Genomic DNA, 26,742 nt, shown 5'->3' with positions numbered 1-26,742 from the left:
GGGCCATCTCTGGCTTGGAAGCCAAGCTCTGCCACCTAGGCAGAGTGTCACTTGAGGAAGATACTTATTTATTCATTATCAGTCCTATAATTTAGTCAATAAATCTTTATTTAATCTTTCTCGGTATGAACATACCTCCACACACATTGCCAAATACTGAGCTAGATATTTAGTCTCTGTGAATCTTTTCTCATCTCCAGAATGGGACTGATAATAGCATCTGTGTCAGAGCTGTCATGGGAATTAGCATGAGCCAAGGCAAGTAAGATGCTTAGCACAGTGCCTGGCGCGCGCACACACACACACACACACACACACACACACACACTCAATAAATATCAGTGATTATTAATTCTGCTGTTAATAAAGTGCTCACTAATTTCCACTTTCAGGAGAGAATGAAACCCAGCGTGGGTCAGTGGCTAGTTCATTGCTGGGTTCTGTTCATCAGACCTTTCACACCGGCATGAGCTATGGGATTTCTGTTCCTGAATTGTGCCATTCACTCTTCCTTGCCCATGAGTGCAAGGGAAATAACAGATGAGATAGGAGACGTGTCCTCAGTTGTCATGAAAATTTACTTTGATTCCCAAATAAAATTCTATTATTGAAAACAGTTCAGCTTCAGTGATTTAAAAATAAAGAACAAGGAATCTTTTTTATTCCCCAATTTGTCATTCTATGAATGTCAGCAGTACATGATGCTAATCCCAGCATGATGAGAGAGAGAGGGAGAGAGAGACTGGGGGTATGTTTGGATCAACTCTCTCTGTATGGCCTCACAGTAACTGAGTGAATACTTCCTGACACCATTTTTCAAGGCCCATTCTCTACCCTTTTGAAAGATGTTGATATTTGGGTCTACCATGTGCTGAAAAGTGCTAAAATAGCAATTTGATGACCTATAAATATCTCAGTGATAAAATATTAGGAATTGAAAATATTGATAAAAAGAGATTTTAGAGAGAAAGATGGGCAATTCTAAAGCTTATTAACTTCCCAAAACCTCTTAGAGCAGGAATGTTTACTGTTGGTAAAAGCTGTACCCCCTGAGGTCTCCCTACAGCTGATATCCTCACCCCTAAGAACTCTTAAATCCTATCCTCATGCACCTCCATGCTAGCTAATGCCACATTTATGCAAATGAACTCTTTATTTTAAGTTAGTTTTAGATTTGTAGAAAAGTTGCAAAGACAGTACGGAGAGTATACCCCCTCCTTAGTTTCTCCTGTTGTTCATCTCATGTGTGAGTATCATACATTTGTTACAACCAATGCACTGGTGCATTACTATTAACTAAATTCCATAATTCCATAGGATTTCCGTCATTTTCTCCAAATGCCCTTTTTTGTTGTTGTTGTTTCAGGATTCTATCCAGGATACCACATTGCATTTATTTATCATGTCTCCCTAGCCTCCTCTGGTCTCTGGAAGTTTCTTAGACTTTCCTCGTTTTTAATGATCTTGACAGTTTTGAGGGTATTGATCAGGTAATTCGTAAATGTCCCTCATTGGGGTTTTGTCTGATGTTTTTCTCGTGGTCACAGTGGGGTTGTGGGTTTTGAAGTGTGATTCTCAAACATCATGTCAAGGGTACATGTTATCAACATGACTTACTACTGATGAAATTACTCAAGATCACTTAGCTGAGTGATCAGTTTTCTCCTCTGTAAGGTCATTCCTCCCCCTACGTTTTATGTTGCAGTCTTTGGAAGGAAGTCCCAATGTGTAGCCCACATTTAAGGAGTGGGGAGTTCAGCTCCACTCCCTTGACATGGAGTGTTTATATAAATTATTTGTAATTCTTCTGTACAAATTTGTTTTCCCACATTTATTTAATTATTCAATACTTATCTATATTAGTATGATATTATTTAATCATTCAATATTTATATCAGTGTGATATTGTTTATATCAGTATTCAATATTTATCTCCATCAATATTGTATGTATTTATTTTATACTTTGGATTATCATCTAATATGACATTATTTATTTTGTTGCTCAAATTGTTCCAGCTTTGACCATTGGGATTCTTTCATTTGGCTGCTGTGTGACCTTGACATACTCCCTTCAGTATGTTTTTTGAGCACTTTCTTACTTTCTGGCACTGCGACATCCTCCAGGCTCATCTAGTATTTCTCTTGCCCTAGCCCTGGAAGCGGTCGTTTCAGTGGAGATCTGATTCCTTTTCTTTGAAGAGCACTGTTAGAAACCAAGGGCTGAGTGCCAGTGTGCTCACTTGGGATGTTGTTGCTTCTAGGCTTTCTGAATGAAAAGAACTACGAAATACATGTGTTTTATAATGAGCTGTATGTACATGTATCTATCTATCTATCTATCTATCTATCTATCTTTCATTGATCTGTCTTTATCTATCTCTCTGGCCAAGCATGAGTTCATTATGATATTTCCAACCCTAATACAGTGCCATATGGATCATTCTAGCTACCCACCTTGCTTATCAATGAGCTCCCTTTCCAGCAGTGTGAAACCTGGCTCCCAACATCAACTGTCCTCTTACTTATTCTACCCCAGTGTACATGGATAGCAGTTTCAGAATTGTTAACGCATACTCTCGTGTAATGCCACGCACCTTGATTTTTCTGTTCCTTTTCTCTTCCCGTCTGGTAATCAGTATCTTACCCTCAAAAAGGAAGAGATTTGATACAACCCAAAATAAACTCTGATTAACAAGAGAGTAAGGATCTCTGTTAGTGAACTCAAGACAAGGATAGCCACTTGGCTTCCTTGGAAACCATTATCCAATCTCATCTGCGATGGCTCATAGCATGAGTTTATTCTGATCTTGTTGTCTGTCTACTTGGTTCTGTGTCCAGAAATTATGTATGCCCGTGTATATGAGAGTACATATGTGAAGGATTTTTCAGTTGAGAGAGGCTTCACGTCAGTGTAGGAAATAAAGTCAAATCTTTCCTAAACACTGTCCTAAAGTTCTGTGGCCTTTAAAGAGGAAAGTGGCAGACTTATGCTGGCAAACATAAAAACTGTAAAATAAATAAATATTTTAAATATTTTAAAATGTTGCTCTCAAGTGTGAGAAAGAAACTTCTGATGAAGGACAGGTTACTTTTCCAAACATGAAAGTCAGTCAAAATTAACCTTTAAAACGGGAAATTAAGGCTTTCATCTGGGATTTACCTAGCAGTTTGCTCTCATCTTCATGTAAATGCAAGATTCAGGAGTCTTGTTGTGAAAATTTTTTTTGGTAAGTTTCAAAACTGATTTTAATGGTAAATTGGTTCAAAAGGAAAATTATAGAAGTATCAGTGGAACTGGCAGTCTCCTGGGTGTTTGGAGGAGAGAAGAGAGTTTATATTCTGTTCATACTACTCAAAAGCAGATGAAAATCCCATACACATTCATGATTTAAGAGAAGTACAATGATAGTGTGGCCAACTGTGCCAACATATGGTTCCTAATTAGAAGTGTAGTTTGCTCTACTAACCCAACAACTACAAAATTACAGATGAATTTATTCAGTCAGAAAAAAGGTGTGTGTGTACATGCACCTCTCTGGTCATTGGCACTGGCCCAGGCCCTTTCCAGAGGAGAGATAAAGACTAGCACTGTAGATGTAGGATAAAGATAATGGCAGTTAATTTCTTATGCAGCTATGAATTTAACATTAAGGCTTTAGTTCTTCACTTGCTCAGTCTCCCCATCTGTCACCTAGAGAATTACTTACTTTTTGTTTTGTTTATTTTTGTTTTCAGGAGAAAAAGTAGATTCTTCTTCAGTGGTTTGGATCAAAAGCAGACTTTTTATGGAGTGTCAAGGAACTGGATATGTGGCTTGAGAGAAAAGGAGAAGTAGATATAGGCCTATAGCCACAAAGATGAATTTGAGATAGAAATCCTCATTCCTGTGTGTGTAATAGTCAGCCCTTATATCTTTCACAACATTTAAATTGTTCAAAATTAAGGCTTTCAGCATAAAATCTCGAAAAAGAAGAAACACCAGGCATGCAGTTCCTCTGTAGGTTTGCCCCTTGTTTGAGGAAGGTAGCTGGAGAAGAGTGGAAGTGAAGTAAATCAGAATTTTACATTTTCATTCTGGCTTAGCTTCAAAATCAGTCTGTCCTGTATTTCTGTCTGCCTCTTGTACTTTGGTCCATATGGGCAGGGTAAAGTAGGGTCAAGAACCATATATAGAGGAAACAGTCACTGCAGGATTTGCATTTCTATCTGAAACTAGAATAGACATCGCTAGAGGGAAGAGTGGAATTTATCCTTCTTGTTCAGAAGGAGCTCATAAGGATTTAGGTATTAGTGTATATTGATTGTCTTTTTTCATTCAGTTGAAGATTTTTCTAGTTCTGGTATGTCAAGTTATTTTTGATTGAGAGGTAGACATTTTCATATTATGCTAGGGGACTCAAAATCTTACTGAATCCTTTTTTTTTAAACTGGCTTTGTCTGCCACATCTCCAGCATTGGAAAGGAGGGGAACCACCTCATTACTTCCAGATAGAGGTAAAAATCCAGGTTCCCCACACATCCTCTTTTGATACCTTATGGTGGAAATGGGGGTGGGGGATGCTCCTCATTACTCTTGGGCATGGTGGTGTTTCCAGATCTCTGCATGGTCTCCACTGATACCACAGTGGGTAGGGGTGGTCTTGTTCCCACTGGACATTGATTTGATACCACCCCAATATTTATGGGGATGGAGGAGGAGAGACACCTCATTACTGCTGGGTAGGAGTGGAAGGCCAGGCTCCCATGTGGTCTCTACTGACACTGTGGAGGATGATTCGTTACCAGCTATGGGCATGAAGGTCCTGACTCCCTACTTGGTCCTTCCTGACAGCTCTGACAGGGCACTTGGGGGTTCTTGTTACAGTTTCATGCGGGTAGACATCTAGTCTCCCCACTCAGCCTATGCTGGCATTCATGGTCGTAGTTTCTTTTATATGTCTGGCTGGAGTAGAGCAGTTACTGTCTAAAGGTTTTCCATCCTGGGGCGCCTGGGTAGCGCAGTCATTAAGCGCCTGCCTTTGGCTCAGGGCGTGATCCCGGCGTTCCGGGATCGAGTCCCACATCGGGCTTCTCCACTGGGAGCCTGCTTCTTCCTCTCCCACTCCCCTGCTGTGTTCCCTCTCTCGCTGGCTATCCCTCTGTCACATAAAAAAAAAAAATCTTAAAGGTTTTCCATCTTGCTAAGCTATCCCTTCTTTGCTCATTTGGCTGGAGAGCAGGCTTTTGTTGAGGCTTTTTTGGTCTATGCCTCAGGATGTCTCCAAGTTGGTGATTGCTTCAGCTACAAGTCTGTATAAACAGACAAGAAGAAAACCTGGGGATCTCACCTTCATGTTGTTTCTTGGGTCCTGCAGTCTCAGGGTGGTCCACTTTCTTTTCACGTTGCAGAGTCTTCTTATGCTTCATTTATATATAACATCCAGGGTTTTAAGTTCTGTTTAGCAGGAGGAGTGGGAAGATGTAAGTCTACTCCATCTTCCTGCAAGCAAAAGTCCTTGCCATTCAATTTTTCTTTTGGTTTGTTTTTCCCAATATTTTGTTATGAAAGTTTTAAAGATGAAAGAATATACAGTTAATCACCAGGTATCCACCCCCAGATTCAATACTTAACGTTTTGCTCTATTTTCTTGAGTATAATTTTTATTTACTTTATTGTATTTATCCACCTTTCCAGTCCATCTGTCTGTCCATTAATTATTTTTGATGGACATCAGTACACTTCACCCCTAAACACATCAGCACGCGTATCATTATTTGGACTTCACTATTTATTTATGGTTTTTTTAAAGGTAAATTTTATATAAAGTAAAATGCATGATATCATAAATACCATTTGATGAGTTTTGTATGCTATATCCCTTATTGAGATAATTTCAGTCACCCCAGTAAGTTCCCTTCAAGCCCCTTCTCATTTAATGTTTACTTCCATCTCATTCCAAGAAGCAGCTACTGTTCTGAGTTTCTTTCTTTTTTTGTTATTGTCATTAATTCATTTTGGCTCCTCTAGAACTGTGTATAAATAGAACCACATGGTACGTATACCGTTGTGCTTGGCTTTTTCTCACACTGTTTTTGAGGGGCATTCATGGTGTTGTATGTATCAGGGGGGGTCTATCATTATTATTATTGCTGAGTGTTATTTCATTGCACGAACAATACCATGGTTTATCCATTCTGGGCTGCTTCCAGTTTTTTGCCATTACCATTTCATAATAGGAATAACCTAAGTCATCATTGTCTACCTTCTGTTTTGAACATAGTGCAAGGCAGCCGAAGGTTTCGGGCCTTTCTCTGATTAATAAAATGATTAAGACACTAAAGTTATGTTCTGTCACACACAATACCCACGTTTTCTACACATTTCTACTGTTAGTGAAACTTATCAGTTTATTGGAAGCTGAAAACTTTCTTTTGTGATAGAAGCAAAAGATTGTTTTAGCATTGTAAAAATTAGAATTTAGCTTCTTGGCACGAAATTTTATTTTGCGAAGGAGAAACCATGGTTTTAACTACACCATAACTGTAATATTCATTACTGAGAATGCCATACTAGCCTCTGGAGGAACATCCTATTTCAGGAGTACTTAGATTACTCTTTTCCTTCACAAAATAGTGATCTAGTTGCTGCAGATGGGTTCAGCTGTGTTTCCTAGACTCTTATTTGTCCGGCCCTACCTATTATGTAAGTCTCTTGCTTCTTTTTTATTTTCCTAAAATGATTATCTAAGGGGACTGTAATTTCTGATTGATTGATTTACTGATTGATATTAGGGGAGTTCTACCAGCTGGGGAGTGGGACAAAATAAACTTTACGTGAGAGTCCAATGAAAGTGGTCCTGCTTGCTGTTACAGTGCAGGAAGAAACAGACGATGTTGTTTCAAACTTTTTGTAACAGGGGCGCCTGGGTGGCACAGCGGTTAAGCGTCTGCCTTCGGCTCAGGGCGTGATCCTGGCGTTATGGGATCGAGCCCCACATCAGGCTCCTCCGCTATGAGCCTGCTTCTTCCTCTCCCACTCCCCCTGCTTGTGTTCCCTCTCTGGCTGGCTGTCTCTATCTCTGTCGGATAAATAAATAAAATCTTTAAAAAAAAAAAACTTTTTTGTAACAGCTTTTCTCTGACTTTATTTTTCTTTATACAGTTGATGGACTGGACAAAGCTTCTATAGCAAATTCGGATGGCCCAACAGCAGGCTCCCAAACACCTCCCTTCAAGAGAAAGGGGAAACTGTCCACCATCGGTAAAATCTTTAAGCCTTGGAAATGGAGGAAAAAGAAGACCAGCGACAAATTTAGAGAAACCTCAGCAGGTATGAATAGCATAGCTTTGCTAGCAGATAAGTTATTTAAATTTTTTAAAAGATAAAAAGTTGTGTCTTATAGTGTTTATTTTCCTCCAGAAAAAAGTCCATATTTGAAATGAAATCAGTTAATTTCCGGATAAAACAACTTAGAGTTCTGATTTGCCTCCTTTTCCACTCACTGGCTTTCTAATATATTCTTGTTTTTAAATATATACTTGTACATTCATACAGAAAACTAGTGTGGAGGGAGGGGAAGTGAAGGAAGGTGAGATAGAAAATTAGAAGGGGAAATGTTATTTGTCAACATTAAAGCTGAAATATCCATTCCTACACACACACACACACACACACACACACACACACAATATTATCTATCTACTTAGTTTCAGTAACATAATCCTGTTAGTTAATGTTAAAAAAAATTTTTTTAATGTCTTTTTTGAATGTATTTGTTTTGTGGGCAAAATATAATGGCTGTTTGAAAGAAAAGTGTTGCTATATTTTATTGTTTAATTTAAAATTTCCATCATGCCTTTAAGACAAATAAATGGTTTCTGTCCTAAGGGAGTCATAACACTATTGGTGTGAAAATTTTTTATTATTATTTTGTGGATTTGTTAAACTTTGAGAATTACATTGTTTAGTACCTTTCATATGGACTCATGGAAGAAATTGGCTTTAAATCTCAGGCCAGAATTAAGCCCAGTTTAAACAAGTATCTGGTATCAGTGGTATTGCCTTTAAGATAGAAAAGCATTTATCTCTTGATATAAGTTCAGCATTCTCCATGCTTCTTGTCTAATACAATTGCTTCCTCAAAATTCCTTATTGCTCCAAGGTTAATATCGTCAGTGTATGTGCAGGGTCATAGAGCATATCTTACTGGTCTGTGCTGACATAGGAGCTGGTCTTTCGTTCTAGAGCTGTGAAATAAAATAGAAAATACCTCAAATAGCACAAAGGTGTGAAATAGGGACACCAAAACTTCCTAACAAAATTGCCTTCTGTGCATTTGCAGCTATATAACTTCTTTGAGTGTTTAATATTTAAAAAAGAAATAATGGTACCATATCTGAGATTTGTTTAAAAATCCTGGAGGTGGGGTGAATGTAGATGAAAGAATATTGGCCACAAATTGGTAATTGCTTAAGCTTGGCAATGGGTACATGGGGTTTATTATTCTCACCTTTCTACCTGGAGGTATTGGAAAATTTCTATAATGAGAAGATAGGGAAAATAAAAGAGACTTGGGTTAAGAGGAAGTAACAATAGCTTGGTTATTACATTTTCTGTAGTTTCTAATTGGCTTTTGGATTAGAAGGCAATGGGAAGTGGGCAGAATGCTGTGCTGAGTGAGGACATCTGGGTTCTCGTTGTGACCTTGCCACCCAGGTACCACGTGACCTTGAGCAAGTCAGATCAGAGTTGAATGAGTTGAATTCTAAGGTGATTTCAGTTCCAGATTCTGTTGTCAGTCCTTGACTCCTAATCCCTGGCTGGACATCTTGTTCTCCTTATTCTTCAGTTGTGAGTGGAACCACACTGGTCTTAAGTGTCCCCCTCTCACGTTTCCCTAAGTGTTGAGAGAATCTGGCTCTTCAGGTTACCATGGCTACCCAAGATGGGAGTAGGGCTCCAGACAGTACCAGTAAGAAGATATTGAGGGGGGAGGATGGAAGTCTCCTCATTTGTTTAGCTTGCCCTTTAGTTGAATTTAGGCTGCTAACTTCTCTCTCCCTAATGCAGAAAAGACAACCACAAAGAAATTCTCCTTCACTTTTCCTTGTCATCTCTTTTTAATTATTTTAACAGTAGGGAGCCTTAACCCTGAATATTTAAGAAAAGTCATTTTAAACAGCACTAGGTGTTATTTTATGTTATCCCCTATTTGTTAAGGAAAGCCTAGCCATCTTTCTATTGTTTTCTTTTCAAATTCACACAGGATTTTATATAAGTTTAGCTCTAAGGAGTTATACTATATCCCTAGTTCCTAAAGACTACCAAACTACATTAACAACCTGAAAAAGTTATTAGATGTCTGTTTTCTTTGCATCAAAATTGTGACATAACAGAATAAAGACAAGCCAAGTAGATACGTTAACAATTCTTTGTGAATTTGTCTGCTACATTTGTGTCTTTTCTTTCTAAACCCATGTTAATGTCTTACTTGAATCTCCTAAGATGTTATCTAGTGTCTCATTATGAAATATTTTGTTGTTACCTTATATGTATGCTTATTGTAAGGCTTAAATTTCTGCCGAGCTTTGTGAACTATATCAGCTAAAGCCTAAAATAAAGGGAGACACAAAACGGTGTAACACATGTTTTATTCACATTGAGGGAAGATGTCATGTCTAGAGGAAAACTGATGCATTTGGAAATAACCAAGAGAAAGGTGCTTTCTTCTTTAATAAATTGTCTCAAACAGCGAGCTCTGGTTGTTTGGCTCTAACCAAGACCATGTGCTGTCTGGCATTCTATGCAGTACACCTTAGGCACGTCCGACAATATGTTGGGGTCTGAAAGAAGATGCATTTCTTCCAAGAAAAGTCAATCTTTGTTTTTCCTTCTCCTAAATTCCTGGCGTTAAAGTCACAGGGCTATGAATCTTACTGCATTCCGCTCCATAGTGATTAATACTGCTTTTCCTAGTCTGGGTTTCTGTTGTAGGAATTTTTAATTGGTAACAGAGAGGATGCAACACTGATTTATTAATGCCATCGTAATTGTAATCAATGCCATTGTAATCATATGTTTACCATGGTGGTGGTAGTTAAGAAGGGTCCTAGTTGGTGTGTGAATGTGACCGGTCCTAGTATGTGACTCTTGATCTCCGGGTATGAATTCGAGCCCCACATTGGGTGTAGAGATTACTTAAAGATAAAAATCTGAAAAAAGAGAGAGAGAGAGAGAGAGAAGTGTCCTGTCCTCTGCTTGCTTTGGTAGTCCTTGAGCCAGCTATATTTTGGAAGGCCATCTTGTCCTATAAGTCAGGCTGGGCCTAGGCCCCAACTTCAAGTTCTCTGGCCTTGTTTTAAAGCGGAAGTTGAAGTCTCTTCAACTCTGTGTGGGCTGGTCCACAGGCTGTTGGGTTCTAGGGCGGGAGAGCAGTCTTCTATTTACTTTCCACCAGTGCCTCTTTTCTTCACTTTTTGTCTCCTGAGTGAGAGGGCCGTTCTCTGGTCCCACCTTTGCTCTCAGTTACATCCCTTCTGTGTCTTTATTTATTTATTTATTTATTTATTTTTTAAAGATTTTATTTATTTATGTGACAGAGAGACAGCCAGCGAGAGAGGGAACATAGCAGGGGGAGTGGGAGAGGAAGAAGCAGGCTCACAGCGGAGGAGCCCGATGTGGGACTCGATCCCGGTACGCCGGGATCACGCCCTGAGCTGAAGACAGATGCTTTAACGATTGCACTACCCAGGCGCCCCCCTTCTGTGTCTTTAGAACTCAAAATGTCATTTACACTTCTTTTCTTATGTAATTATTTCTTCCTGCTTTTTTTTCTTTCTTTTTTTGTGGGGAGGGTGTGTGTGTGGTGGCTGAGGTTCCTCCCTTTGGATCTTTAAATATGCTGCATTTCCCCAAAGCTAAGAATACAAATAAACCTCTGGTAAAACACACTTGTTCCTCCAACTTCTGCAGAGTCTATTGCCTTCAAAACCAAAGGTCTTGAAAATCCAGCCTGTGTCACTGCTTCCACCTCCTCTCCACACTCTCATTCCTTTCCCTCTGCCATCTGCGCCTGTGCCCAGCACTCTCCACTGATGACACTTCAAGCCTCCCAATCAGGAAATTTAGTGTCACTCTCTCATTTTCATCCATCCCAACCTCTGCAGCATTTGCCATCGCTGGTTAGTCTTTCCTTGATTGACAAAAGATGTCATTATCTTGGTTGTCTTTGACTTTTCTTTCTGCCTTTTGCCTCGTCTCTCCCCCTTCTCCTCTCCCCTAAACCTTCGAGGGAGTTTGCTATGTGTCTTAGCCCTTCCCTTTCTTTGACTGTGTTCTTCCTCATCATGCCATTTCTTCTCAGTACCCGCATCTCTCAAGCCAAGTCTCCACCCAGGACCTAGGCACATCTGCCCAAGCACCTGATGGGTAGCAATGCCTAAGGAGTGCACGTTAACTCAAAATCCGTTCCTAAGGTCTACATATATCAGCACTGAGCACGTGATGCACGCAAGTATTGTTCTGGAGTCGGGTATACTGGAGTGAGTGAGCGAGCAAGGTTCCTGCGCTCCTGGAGCTTTCATTCTAGAGAGGTAGATGCTATGAATGAGCACAGAGTGAGGGAAGGGGGAGTGGAAAAGTACTATGTACAAAATCCATCCCAAAGCAAAACAGATCCTTTGCCAGTCCCAGTTATCCATGCTGTTGCAGACATGGCTTTCTTTGGCATCCAGACTTTGAACCATGGAGTCCTTTGACTCTTTCTTACCTCTTACCATCTTCTACATTCCATTAATTCCTAAAACCTTTCATGTGTTTTCTCCCGTTGCAGGGTCTCTAACATTAGCCTTTCCTCTCCATCCCCATTATCTGGTCCTTATCACTGTCTCATTGTAGGTAGCCTCTTGGTTGTATTTAGGTATTAGCCATAACAGCTATAGAAAGCTAGGGAATGCTAGAGAAGGTAGGGAGAGGTGAGGTTCTGGCAGTAAATCTGCCCACAGGTGAGACTGACAGTGAAGGTTCAGGACGCCAGCAGCTGTCAGGAACCCCAGAGAAACCAGGATGACAGCGTTCCAAGTCTCAGGCCAGGCAAATAGAGCAATGGGTATTTCACACCAAAATAGCTTGTGTTCTACCCAACAGGGTAGAATAGGAGAGCATCCAGGTGAGTGAGAGCGGGAAATCCAGGTAGGCTTTAGTAGCCAGGGTGTTCTAAATTACTTAGGTGGTAGTACTCATGGGCAGATGGTGCCTGGTATAGGAATCAGAAAGACTCAAACAGAGCCCCCACCCTTTTTTTTTTTTTTTTTTTTTTTTTAAGGAACCAGGGAATAGAGCTGGTAACTAGGACAGGAAGTTACCAAAGGATTCAGGACAGAGACTTGCTGTATAAAGTGGAACACAGGTAATGGGTTTGTGGGAGTGGTCCCCTCACACCCCAAACCTCAAGTGCTGGAGCTCCTGTTGCTAGAATGGCACAGCCCAAGAGCTAGGTGACCAGAAAAAACAAGGATTATTGTGGATTTGGGGAAATAAAGGCAAACTACCCGTCCCTACCCTCTCTCCTCTAGCTCATCTTGGATACCACCATGAGGGAATCTCTTCAGGTGGAACTTTGGTCCTGTTGGCTCTTGCTTAAAAAGTGTGACTGACCCTACATTGTTTCCTAAGTGAATTCCAGACTCTTAAGCTCTCCTCATTGTAACCCAAACTGACCTTTCCTGTCATTTTTCTCAGTCACTTACATTGGATTTCGGTCACACAGGGTCACCACTTACTGAGCATGCCCCTAAGCCTTCTTGTCCCCAAGCCTTTCTTCCTTTCTTCTTTCTTCCTGCTCTGAGCACCTCCTTCTCACAGCTATACCTGGGGAAATACATGTCATGCAAGGGTCATGACATGTCTCTTCTTTCCTGAAGATATTCTTTTTTTTAAGTAGGCTCCATGCCCAGTGTGGAGCCCAATGTGGGTCTTGAATTCATGACCTTGAGATCAAGCTGAGCTGAGATCAAGAATTGGACACCCAACTGACTAAGCCACACAGGTGCCCCTTTCCTGAAGATACTCTTTTTTTTTTAAAGATTTTGTTTATTAATTAGAGAGAGAGCAGGAGCAGGGGTGAGTGGGGCAGAGTGAGAGGGAGAAGCGGACTCCCCGCTGAGCAGGGAGCCTGATGCAGGCTCAATCCCAGGACCCTGAGATCATGACCTGAGGGAAAGGCAGATGCTTAACTGACTGAGCCCTTCCAGAAGATATCCTTAACCTTGACTCTGTATCAACTGAGTAGGAACTTCCCCTCCTTTGCTTGTAATTCTGTTATGTATATTTTGACTTTTCTGGTTTATGTGTCTGCTTCTAATTTTGCGATGTAAAATATTGAAGGTCAGAAACTATCTCATTCACTTTTGCCCCATTTCAGGTGCTTTGTATAATAATTTATGCCTGGTATGTACTTTATTTTTAGGGAGAGAGGGAGAGCACAAGCATGAGCAGAGGGAGGGGCAGTGGGAGAGGGTGAGAAAGAATCTTAAGCAGGATGCAGAGTAGGGCTCCATCTCAACCCTGAGATCATGACCTGAGCCAAGATTAAGAGTCAGATGCTTAACCAGCTGAGCTACCCAGCCCTCCCCCCAATACGTACTCTTAATTGTGCCTTGAATTGCTTATTTATTGAATATCCACTATAACTAAAAGTACAGCACTGGCTGCTTTAGGACTTTGTAAAAGAAATTAAAGATTGAAAAATCATAATGGGGAAGAGAAAGACAGTAAATTAAAATACTAACCAAAACATGTACTCACAATTGCAACCATGTACAAGTATCAAGAAGCCAGTAAAATAATTAGGGGAAATTTCTCTTTCCTATCTTTTGCCCTTATTTTAAAAGTAAGTTATACTCCTAAGTAAAGACATTTATCTTCGTTATAATCATGACGTTTTTATTTGTGTTGTTAGTAATGCAGAAGGAGTGCCTGCCTAGATTTTTAGATAACATTGTTGCGGGTTAGCAGCATTCTAAGAATCAGAGTGATTTGTAGAGAGTCCTCTGGTAGAAAGTTTAATTTACTGGTACTCTGCATTCCCTAATAATAATAATGTCTAATTTTTATTGAATGCTAGCATATGCCAGGTTCTGCTCCGAGAGCTTTATTCACATTAACTCATTTAATCATCAAAGCTTGTTAAGTTTAAGTGCTACTGCTATCCCACTTTTACTGATGAGGACACTAAGGCCAGAAAATTCAAATGACTGGCCCGAGGAGACATACCTGGTAGGAGGCAAAGGCAGTATCTGAGCCCACGCAGTGTGGTGCCACGCCAGTACTTTTGACCATGGCACTATGTTGTGTCTCTAGAAGATAACGTCATACCCAGACCCGTAAGGATGGGTCACTGAAAGGTGACTCTGCTGCATGGGTTTGCTTCATATACTAGAGTTTTTGCCGTGAGAAGGATTTGGTCCGAAGAATAATTTTGGTTCTACTTACCTGCCTAATTTCAGCAGCATACGCATAGAAAAATGGTTGTCAAGGGTCAAAATTATGTTTGGTCCTATTAAAGATAGTGTGCTCTGTAACCATAGAGGCATCATGTTGTGGCTTGGGATTATTTTCTGTACCTAGAAAGTAGGGCGAAGTTAGAAGATTTGCACAGGGTGATATTTGTTAAGGACCGATCTGATTGCATTAATAAACAACAGCATTTTGATTTCATCTGTCTTGTTGCCCTGAAGTACTTTCGTGTATCATTCACCCTAACACCATCTTGGAGGAAGGGAAGAGAATCTCTCCCTTTCCCATTTTACTGTAGCAGAAGGAAGTTACGTAATCAGCCAAAGACCACACGGCACAACCAGGTCTGCATAGGGCTCCTTGCTTGGACGTTAGACAACACTCATTTGTCTTCTCAACAAATGTCTTCTGAGCATCCACATCTACTGTGTGCTAGGCACTGTTATAGACCATAGTGATAAAGCAGGGAACAAAGAGACAGTACTGCCTTCCCCTCTGGGGCTTATATTCTAGTAGGGATAGGAGGCAAAAAGAACCCCCCAACATCAGAAAAGGAGAAGAAAAAATATAAAGCAAGGAATAGGGAATGTAGGAGGTAAGTTACAGTTTAAGATGCGGTGGTCGGAGAAACTTTACTAGGAGAACAACATTTGAACAAAGACAGGAGGGATGGAAAGAAAAGCACTCAGGGAAATCCTGTTAAGTAATTACATGTGTTAGAGCATGCATTTCCTTTTGTCTAACAATGGTGTCAATATATTGAATATAGTTCATTATAAACTTTAGTCTCTTAACGATTAAAATATCTCACACCCATGAACCTCATGGTTGTTAATCTTGATATCTGTTGCTGGCACCATGACTCCTAACAAATCCTGTCATTTCACTCTATACAATTCTAGGAGAGAAGCAGGAATCCAGGGAAGGAATTTAACTCTGTAATATAAACGTTTTGTGAGGGCTTCCTTTCTTAAGGTAGAATTCAGGAGCCAGGTTTCAACAGGGCATCAGAAATGCAGGAGTCCGAGTTTAGAATCCCTCATATGTTGGTGTTTTTTGGTGAGCCTGAGTATCAAGTCCTGCAGAGAATGCTTTTATAAATTGAAACAATAATGTGTGATCGCCTCTGTGGGTAAACAGCCCGTAACTCATATGCTAGTGGTGTCTGCAGTACTGATTTGTGAGATATCTTGGAATGACAGTGTGTTCCCATATTAATTTACAAAATACAGTCTGGTCCACAGTACACCTGAAGGATGGGTACTATTAACACATGCTCACATACAGCCAAACACCACTTATGGAAACTCTAGGAAAATATCTTCTGAATTTTCTATTGAAATTGAGAATTTGAGGGCTGTAGCGTACCTTACCTTACCGCCGGGTCTGTCCCCAAGGCAGGAATGTCCGCTGTCCCCAGCAAACCTGACAACATGTAATCATTCAACTTCTGAGCTCCTGATTTCTCACTGTAATTATTGCAGAAGTTTTCTTTTACATTGACCCAAAACAAATTCTCTCCAATTTTTCTAGCTGTCCCCTGGCATTAATATATATATTTATACGTATCTCCAAATCAGTGTTACGTGATGGTCCTTCCATCTTTTCATAAAGTTTTTCATCCCCTTGATGTGTTTTCAGTTCAGAGTTTCTCCCCATGGGGCCATATTAAATTGTCTAGAATATTCAGTACATTTTTGTGGAGTACCAGGCCCAGGGCAGTATATTCTGAGGACACAGTGATGAACAAGCCTGACGAGGTCCCTGCTCGCACAGAGCCCACAGGGTACCAGACTTCATATTCCCTTCTTGACCATTTTAATGCCAAGATAACACTGTGACTTCCCTCCAAATTCTTATGATAGTACTTCATCAACCACATTTTTTGTATTTAGAATTGCATCCACAGTAGGAATTCATCTTGTTATTAAAATGATAAGAATTTGTCAGTAGGAATGAAATATCTTTTGCTCACTCAGTGTTCTATGTATAGAAACACAGCCGAATCCTCTAAGCTGGGTGATCCATTTTACCCCTTCTTACAATGTGCTGTATGTCCTTTCTGTGTACCCACTTCTACATGTTCTCCAACATATGTCTCCCTCGGTTGTGTGTTTCCCTGACCGGGTCCAGCTGGGTGTGCTCCCTCCTGATAGACATTAGACCTCCCCCTTGGATTAGATCTGTCTCTTTCAAGTTATCAGGAATCCTGTCCCACCACATCTCGAAGAGTTACTTTCCTGGGTTGAGACCTCAGATCTCTTTTATGTAGGAGATCGGCCTCTGTACCCATTCCTATTGTGCCCACATTTCTGGGATGCTCTTTTCTCTTAAGAGCACCGGAAATCTCTGCTGCTGTGTCTTCTGTCCTAAATGCTATCTTCCATGGGACCTGATTTTAGACCATTATCTGAGTGTTTTCCTCCATCTCTAATTCAGCTTTAAGATTCTCTTCACTAGGCCAATCCAGTCTCTCCTGGCATATCACTCCTTTTTCCATGGAATGGACCTCACAGGCCTGGCATTACTGTGTAGATGTTATGGTCTAGAAAACCAGACCTTGGGGCGCCTGGGTGGCACAGTGGTTAAGCGTCTGCTTTTGGCTCAGGGCGTGATCCCTGCGTTGTGGGATCGAGCCCCACATCAGGCTCTTCCGCTATGAGCCTGCTTCTTCCTCTCCCACTCCCCCTGCTTGTGTTCCCTCTCTCGCTGGCTGTCTATCTCTGTTGAATAAATACATAAAATCTTTAAAAAAAAAAAGAAAAGAAAACCAGACCTTGATTTGACACCATCAGTTCCATCAGCTACTCACTTGGGTTGTCCGCTCTTCTTACGTCATGATTTCAGTCAGAAGATTAGAAAACCACACCTGGCCTTCCACACCTTTATGTTTCGTACTCAGAACTTCTGACTGGATGGGCTGTCTGATTGTTTCTGGGGAAGCCAAGTATTCCTGTTGTTAAAAATCAGTAGAGTAGGGTTTGAGGAGTCTCGGCACGGCCTTCTTCATGTCCTAAGAAACACATTATGAGAAGACAGCGTTCCTTCTGAGGAGCCACCCCGCTCTGCGTGAGGCGTCGTCTTGAGCTCACACATCGGTAAGAGCTCCTCAGTGACCACTGTGTGACTCTTCCCGCTGGCCCTGCTGAGCCTTTCTTGTTCATTCACACAGCACATACTCACCAGCCACCTACCATGAGCCTACCTGCTCTTCTATGCTCCAGGGATACAGTAGTTAAAAAGGGGGAAGTTTCGGGGCTCGTGTACCTTGTCCTTCCGTGTCTCAGGTATACGATTCTTCTCAGCTGTCTCTTTCCTGCTGCCCAGCTGCAGATCCACACGGCACGTCAGCCTTTCCCTCTCTGGGTTCCCTGTTTTTCTCCTGTCAGCCTCTTAACTACAGTTTTGATTCCTCTTTTCTTTCTCGAAACATTTCTCTTTGTGCCTTCCTTAACCACTATTTTTCCATTCCAGTCATCTAGTACCTTTTCTAGGTCAGAACGAAGAGGGATGTTCCCCGACTCCTTTTACCTTCACTTTGAGGGGGAAAACTGGTTTATGTTTATAGCTTGCCTATTGGTGGCTCCTCTCTGAGGAAGAAAAGCAGAGGTCACAGCCGAGAGATCACTGGAATGGTTTTTGCATGGTCCAGACCTCATAGCCTCCAGGTTACCTGTGGCTGTTTTTGGCAGCCCCTTTGGAAACGTTTCCTGTAAACTTCCCCCAGCAAACTGGGGCCCTAGGAATGAAGCGTTTCACTGAGCTCCGGTTTGTGCTTGCTGTGACAAACCATAGCCCTTTCAAAAAACACAAATATGTTTTTGATTTTTCCAAAACTTTTCTCTGCCTTGCCTCTCTTTTTGACCATGGCCATGGGCCAATGAGCCTGTATAGTCCACGGAAAAATATAGCTGTCTTTCCTGACAACTCTGACGCTGGACTCCAGAGATTTTCTTAGAAGTAGTAGTTGTGTTTGGCTTAGGTTGGCGGCGATATGCAAAGGAGCTACTAACTAGTTCGCTATTACTGCGTCTGTGGTGGTGACTTTCCTAAAGAGGTCATTTCTCGGTCATTCACCACTCTGGCATTTTTTACTTTTGGGGGAGTGTGTGTGTGTGTGTGTGTGTAGTTCTGTGAATTTTAATGTATGTATGTTTTGTGCAACTACCACCATTATCAGGATTATGTCCCAGTTCCATCCCTCCCCAGTCCTCCCGCCCCACCGTTCTACAGTCATACCCTCCCTCCCCTCCACCATCTTCCCCAGCATCTAACTTCTGGCAACCACTGCTCTGTTCTTCACTATCATTTTGCTGTTTCAAGGACATGATACAATTGAAATCATTCAGTGTGAAATGTTTTGAGACTGGCTTTCTTCACTCGCCGTGTCACGTTTGAGATTCATCTGGGATTTTGCATGTATCAGTCACTGCTTTCCGTCGCTGGTAGTATTCTGTGCTGAGGATGTACCCTGTTCGTTTGTCCAATCACCTGTTGAAGGACGTAGACTGTTTCCAGTTCGGGGTGGTGATGAATAGAGCCGCTATGAATATTCACATAAAGGCTTTTGTGTGAACAAGAGTTTTCATTTCCCTAGGGAAAATATGTAGGAGTGAGATTTTTGAGTCATACATTAAATGCATGTTTAACTTTATAAATAACTGCCACAGACTGTTTTCCAGAGTTCTGCATTCCTACCAGCAATGTAGGAAGGTTCCATTCGCTCCATATTCTTGTCAGCACTTGGTATTGTCATTATTATTTTTTACTGGGGTGAAAAGACTTATCATAAAATGTATTATCTAAACCATTTTTAAATGTACAGTTCAGAAATGTAAAATATATTTACAGTGTTATAAAACAGATCTCCAGAACTTTTTCATTTTACAGAACTGAGACTCTATACCTATTGAACAACTCCCCACTCCCCCCACCCCACCTCCTGGCAATCACCATTCTACTTCCTCTGTGTATGAAGGTAACTACGTTAGTGTATTTCATAGCAGTGGGATCATACGGTAGTTATCCTGTTAGGACTGTTTATTTCACTCAGCATAAAATATCCTCAAGGTTCATTCATGTTGAAGCACGTGTCAGCATTTCCTTTCTTTTTACGATTGTACAGTATTTTATTGTGTGTATATGCCGCATTTTGTTTATCCATTCATCTGTCAATGGACGTTTGGGTTCCTTCCACCTCTTGGTGGTTGTGACTAGTGCTGCTGTGAACACGGATGTGCTGTCTTTATTAATTTAGCCATTCTAGTAGTTATGTAGTAGAATTTTATCATAGTTTTAATTTGCATTTCCCTAATGGCTGATGATGTTCAGCTATTTTTCATGTACATTTCTGTCATCCATATATCCTCTTTGGTAAAGGTTCTGTTTAGGTCATTGCCTGTTCTGTAATTGGGTTATTTGTTTTCTTACTATTGAATTTGGAGGGTTCTTTATATATTCTGGATATAAGTTCTTTTTTTTAAAGATTTTATTTATTTGAGAGAGAGAGAATATGAGAGAGAGAGAGAGAGAGAGCATGGGAGGGGGGAGGGTCAGAGGGAGAGGCAGACTCCCCGCTGAGCAGGGAGCCAAATGCAGGACTCGATCCCTGGACTCCAGGATCATGCCCTGAGCCGAAGGCAGTCACTTAACCAGCTGAGCCATCCAGGTGCCCCATAAGTTCTTTGTTGAATATGTGATTGCAAATATTTTCTCCCAGTCTGTAGTTTGTCTTTTTATTCTCTTTTGCAGAACAAAAATTCAGCTTATCAGTTATTCTTTATAGGTCATTTTTTTTTTGTGTTGTGTGTGTTTGCCTATAGCTCAGATCACAAAGAATTTCTTCTGTGTTTTCTTCTAATAGTTATATAGTTTTATGTTTTACCTTTAGATCTAGGATCAGTTTTGGGTTAATTTTTATGTAAGGTATAAGGTTTACATCAAGGTTTGTTTTTGCGTATAAATGCCCAGTCATTTTAATACCATTTGTTGAAAAGACTATCCTTTCCCCATTCAATCACCTTTGTATCATTTTAAAAATAGATAACCATATTTTTCTTCCATGTACTTCTCTTTGATAAATATCTGTTCATGTCTTCTGGCCAATTTTTATTGAGCTATTTCTCTTCTTAATGTTGAGTTTTTTTGAGAGCACTTTACCTATCTAGATATAATGCCTCTATCAGATATGTTATTAAAGATATTTTTTACCAGACTATAGCTTGTTTTTTCATTCTTTAAGTGTCTGTAACATAGCAAAGGTCCTAATTTTTATGAAATACAATTTATTACTTCTTTCCTTCAGGGTCGTGTTTTTGGTCTCATTCGTAAGAACTTTCAAGAGCATTGGTTGAAAAGACTATCCTTTCTCCATTGAATTGCCTTTGTGTCTTTAATTAAGACTTACAGTTGTGTAAATTTATTTCTGGACTCACTACTCTGTTCTCTTATTCTGTGTGTCTATTCCTTCACCAATATCATGCTATCTTGATTATTACAAATCTGAAAACTAGATACTGTAATTTAATTTCCAACTTCATACTTCATTTTTCAAATTGTTTTAACTAGTTTCTTTGCCTTTTCATACAAATTTTAGTGTCAGATTGTTTATATTCTCAAAAATTCCTGCTGGGATTTTTATTGGAATTACATTAAATCTATATTGCAATTTGTGTAGAGTTGATATCTTTACTATGTTGACTTTCCCAGCATGTGAACTGGTATGTCTCTCCATTTAATTAGCTCTTTTATTTCTTTCATTAGCATTTTGGAGTGTTTGGGAAAAATATTAGGTTTATACCTAGGTATTTCTTTCCTTTTCTTTCTTTTTAAAAAACTGTTATGAATATATGTATTTTTAAAAATTCTATTTCCAATTATTCACTGCTAGTTTACAGAAATACAATTATATCATGCTACCTTGCTAAACTTATTTATTAGGTCTAGTGAAGATTCCTTGGAATTTTCTATGTAGATGATTATATCATCTGTGATTAGGCATGGTTTTATTTCTGCCTCTCAATCTGCATGTCTTTTATATCTTTTCTTGCCTAGCTAGGACTTCCAGGATAACAGTAAATAAGAGTGGTAAATGGGACATCCTTGTCTCTCATTCTTAGAGGGAAGCTTTCATTAAGTGTGGTGTTAGCTGAAGGTTTTTTGCAGATGCACTTTACCAAATTGAGCAGGTTCCCTTTTATTCCTGATTTTCTGGGAGTCTTTATTATGAACAAATGTTGAAAATCTCAAATGCTCTTTCTGTGTCAATTGATATGACCATATGGTTTTTCTTCTTTGGGCCACATTATTATGATAGATTACATTAATAGATTTTTGAATATCGGATCAGTTTTGCATCCCTGGGGTAAACCCCGTGGAGTTGTGGTGTATTATTCTTTTCCTGTGTTGCTGGATTTTACTCGATAATATTTTGTGGAGGATTTGTGATATTCGTCTGCCGTTCTCTTTTTTTGTACTATTTTTGGTTTTGCTCTCAAGATGTTGTGCTGACCTCATAAAATGAGTTCTTTGTATTCTTTGAAAAGACTGTGTAGAATTGGTGTTATCTCTTCTTTAAATGTTTGATAGAATTTACCAGTGAAACAACCTGGGCCTAAAGATTTCTTTTTTTTTTTTTTTTTAAGATTTTATTTATTTATTCAACAGAGAGAGAGACGGCCAGCGAGAGGGGGAACACAAGCAGGGGGAGTGGGAGAGGAAGAAGCAGGCTCCCAGCAGAGGAGCCTGATGTGGGGCTCGATCCCAGAACGCCGGGATCACGCCCTGAGCTATGCCACCCGGGCGCCCCTAAAGATTTCTTTTTTAAAAAAGATTTTCAACAGCAAATTCAATTTCTTTAACAGGTGCAGGATCATTACGGTTGTCTCCTATCTTGAAGGAGACTTGTTAGGACCTCTGGTGCTTTGAAAGGGGTCTCCTGCTCCAGACTTCTGTATCGTTAACCAGCTGCTTTGTCTCCTTCAACAAAGTCGGTGTTTAAATGCCAACTTCTCAATGAGGTCTGCCTTCAGTCTCTATACTGAATCTCTCCTCTCCCCCAGCACTCTTTTTTTTTTCTTTACAGCTTTTTTGAGATATAATTCATATGTCATACAATTCACCCATGTTACGTGTGTAATTCAGTGGTTTTTAGTAATATTTACAAACTCTGCGACTAGCACCGCAATTAATTTTAAACATTTTCATCACCCTAAAAAGACACCCCTTTGAGCAGTCACTCCCCCCACCCCGACCTCTGTTTTCGGTGTTGATAGGTTTCGCTGTTCTTCATGTTTCCTATAAATGGAATCATACAGTAAATATGTGGCCATTTGTGACTGGCTTCTTCCACTTAGCTTTTTAAGGTTCATCCATATTGTAACAGGCATCAATATTTAATTTCTTTTTATTGTCAAATAATATTCCATTGTATGAACATATCACATTTTATTTTTCCATCCGTCATCAGTTGAAAGGCATGTATTTGGGTTGTTTCTATTCTGGCTATTGTGAATAATGATGCTATGAACATTTGTATACAAGTTTTTGTGCAGACACATATTTTCACTTCTCTTGGTTATACATCTAGAAATGGAATTGCTGAGTCATATGATAATTCAACGTTTAACCTTTTGAGGAACTGCCAAGACTGTTTTCCAAAGCAGCTGCACCATTTTACATTCCCATCAGCAGTGTATGAAGGTTCTAATTTCTCCACAGGCTGGACAGCATTTGTTATTATCTATTTTATTATTGCCATCCTAGTGGGTGTAGTAAAGTAGGTCCCCTGGCACTCTTGGTTCTCTTTTTCTGCCCTACCTGTTCTTTCCACAGCACATCTTACCTTCTTTTTTTTTTTTAGATTTATTTATTTGTTTGAGAGAAAGAGACAGGCATGGAGGGGCAAAGGGAAAGAGAGAAACTTCAACAAACTCTGGACTCCGCACGGAGCCTGATGCAGGGCTCGATCTTAAGACCCTGAGATCATGAGTTGAGCTGAAACCAAGAGTCAGATGCTTAACTGACTGTGCCACCCAGGCGCCCCCACATCATACCTTCTAACATTTATAAATTATTTGTGTTGTTTATTAACTGGTCCCCCTTCCCACTAGATTATAAATTCCATGAGCATTGGGATTTTTGGTTTTTTCTTTGATAAAATCCAAGAGCTACTTAGAATAGTGTCTGGCTTATGTTAAAGCGTTTAGTAAATGTTTGTTGAATGAATTAATTAATGAGGGGCTCTTGATAGGCCTTACCTTATTCCATATATACGGTGTTTGCAAGTGAATGTGATTTGGAAAGTGCTAGAACGTGGGGGTGGGGGGCAACTATACCAGTTTTTAATTCTTTCTTAGTGCTCATATCATTGAGAGCTGCTTAAGAGCCTTAAGGAATTGAGAAGCCAAAATAGACAAAATTAATATTTCACCAAATTTAACGGGTGGGTTGGGGGCCCATTCCCTCATGAATGGATAATGAACTTAAGTAACTGTTACTGTCTGTTCTGTATGGCAACAGCCTTTAAAAGGTCGATGTGAGGGCATCGTTGACATAAAGGAGGCGTGGGTTGTGTTTTAGTTCAGCCATTTGTATACCTGTGTATTTTATAAGTGAGCCTACTTAGACCAAACGGGTGTTAAAAATTCTGTGGATAAGAGAGAGAACATACAATAATTTTATCATATATACTTTTTCTGAAATTCTTTTATTCTGTTTTCCTAAAGACATATAATGGCATTAAAACAAATTTTCTCTCTACCCATAAAAAATGAAGGAGGCTAAATATTCCTCTTCATTTTTTCTCCCCAGTAGAATGTATTTTTCTTGTTTCCATCTTCCTGCATATATATGGATGGAAAGAATCATTAAGGCCCCACCTTTTTATTTATGGAGCATTTATTATTCATTATAGATCTATTCTAGGGATAAAACCCATTTATGGGAAAGAGTAATGTGAGTGCTAACTTTTTGTGTGTTTTTCATAATAGAAATTAATGGTTTCATAAATAGGAAAACCTTCCATTGGGTTTAAATTCGCCAGTTGCACTATGAATGGCCAAACCATTAGGACCCACCTTCTTTAGATAAATAGAAACCAGAAAATCTTATTTCTAGATGGAGTGGAGAGATTCCCTTGCTTCCTGTTCGTTGTAGAAAATGGGATATTGTTTGTTTAATCCCAGCTGAGCTTTAGTTTTAGGTTTGTTGAGCCTTAGAGCAGACTAAGATCTCAGGCCTGCAGCCTCTCCCCGGGGGGGGGGGGGGGGGGGGGGGATGGGGGATGGGGGGGTAGGCTCTACTAGGGCAAGTGAGCTCAGATAAGCAAGGCGTTTTCACTGAGCATTCTATGCAGACCTTTTCAAGTGAGCCAAGGACACTACAGATTTTACTGATTTCTGATTGTAAATGACTTTTTTTTTTTTTTTAAAGAATCACACCCACCAGAATGGACTATAGAATTGTTAACTTGCATTTCTTTTTTTTCTTCCCCACATTTAATTCCTGAGGGAGATGTAGAGGAGAGAACCGATGTTCCCATTGCCCTCTTGATAAAAAAGGCTTCCACTGGGATGAGACATCGTTTGTGTTGCTTTAAGAGGCGATCTGATTGTTTATAAACTTTACTTGGGTGGATAATTTCCTAATTTCATTTTCCTTTGGAGTAGTGCCACTTGCAAAATACTTTTTTAAAGGTGCTACAGAACTCTTTCTGGCCTAGGTCAGAGAATCGTGTCAGGAAAGTCCATTATTTTATTTCCTTTGCATATTATTTCCCTTTGTGGTTTTGTTTTGATTTTTTTCATCCTGTGATACGAATCCGGTCTTTATCACTAAGGGCTAAGTCCTGGAAAGTGACTGTTTTTGGCTTCTATATTGTCCTGATTTGTTTCCCACTTGGAATATAAATTGCAGTCTTTAATTCTTACTTCTTTTTGTTAAGTGAAAAGAGTTTGCTTATCAAGGCTTATAACCTTTTTGTGCTATGTTTTCTTCACCTACTTTTCCACACTCAGACTCTCCAGGTTTTGAAACAGATGCTCTTGAGGTTTTCTTTATTCCAAAGTCTAAGTGTTCACTTAGTACCTCTTAAAAGGCAGGCAGGAGAAGCTATAAGAGAAATATAAGAGAATAAAAAGCGTGGCTGGAGAGAAGACAAGATCCTGGAGAATAGTTGGTGAACACAGTAAACATCAGTGGGGTTAAAATTCTTTGAAAATACCTTCTCTCATCTATTTTCATCTTCGATAAATGGCTCTTAGCATTAATGTAGTCCAAAAATGTCTTACAATTTAATTTATTTTAATAATTGTGGTGGAGGGGCGCCTGGGTGGCTCAGTCGGTTAAGCGTCTGCCTTCGGCTCAGGTCATGATCTCAGGGTCCTGGGATCAAGCCCCATGTTGAGCTTCCTGCTTGCAGGGGTGTCTGCTTCTTTTTCTCCCTCTGCCCCTCCTGCTTGTGCACTCACACACACTCTCTCTCTCTCAAATGAATAAATAAAATCTTCAAAAAAAATTGTGGTGGAAAACACATAACATAAATTTTACCATCCTAAAAACCATTTTTAAGTATACAATTCAATGGTGTCAAGTGTATTTGCATTTTTATGCAACAGATCTCCAAACCTCTTTCATCTTGCAAAATCTGAACTGTCTACCATTAAACAAAAAATCCCTCGTTCCGTCTCGCTCCCACCCCTTGTAATTTGTTTTTAAAGAAGACCTTAGGTGAACCAAGTGTGAAACATTAGTGACACCAACTAAAATTTAATTACCTATTTAAATCAGATGTTGACATATTGCTGGCATTATGTAGTCCTTTCCTTTTGCTGCTTTCACAGTTCAGTGCTAAAATGTTCAATTTAGTTACTACTCTATGAGATTTGAAAAAGTTGCCTTTGAATAATTTGTTTAATTTGCTACATCTGCAGCATGTGAAGTAAAGCATTTGTTAAAAAATTAAAGTAGAGAAACTTTGATTTCTGTTACTCATTTGCAGTTCTATTTGGGATTAAACTTAAAGTAGGAACAAGATGTATGGGTATTAATGATAACAACTAACTCTTGAGTTTTTACTGTGTGCCAGATGCTGTTTGAAATGCTTGTAATCCAGGGCACCTGGGTGGCTCCATTGGTTAAGCTTCTGCCTTCAGCTCAGGTCATGATCCCAGGGTCCTGGGATCCAGTCCTTCCCAGGGCTCTGTGCTCAGTGGGGAGTCAACTTCTTCCTCTCCCTCTGCCCCTCCC

The 26,742-nt window shown here is 39.9% G+C and overlaps 1 protein-coding gene across 10 annotated transcripts in view; it reads left to right on the top strand.

Annotated features, from left to right (window-relative positions):
- Nucleotides 1–26,742, top strand: part of PHACTR2 (phosphatase and actin regulator 2) — a 255,813-nt gene that overhangs the window by 152,823 nt on the left and 76,248 nt on the right. For all 10 annotated transcript variants that reach the window (XM_026504949.4, XM_057310996.1, XM_026504946.4 and 7 more), the window contains exon 2: nucleotides 7,144–7,311. In XM_026504949.4, the coding sequence (XP_026360734.1) occupies nucleotides 7,144–7,311 (168 nt within the window). The remainder of the gene's footprint in view (nucleotides 1–7,143; nucleotides 7,312–26,742) is intronic.

The sequence above is a fragment of the Ursus arctos genome, unplaced genomic scaffold (genome assembly GCF_023065955.2).
Source record: "Ursus arctos isolate Adak ecotype North America unplaced genomic scaffold, UrsArc2.0 scaffold_13, whole genome shotgun sequence".
In the NCBI taxonomy this organism is placed as follows: Eukaryota; Metazoa; Chordata; class Mammalia; order Carnivora; family Ursidae; genus Ursus; species Ursus arctos.
The sequence above is the reverse complement of the archived record's forward strand: the minus strand, read 5'-3'. Positions and strand labels throughout refer to the sequence as shown.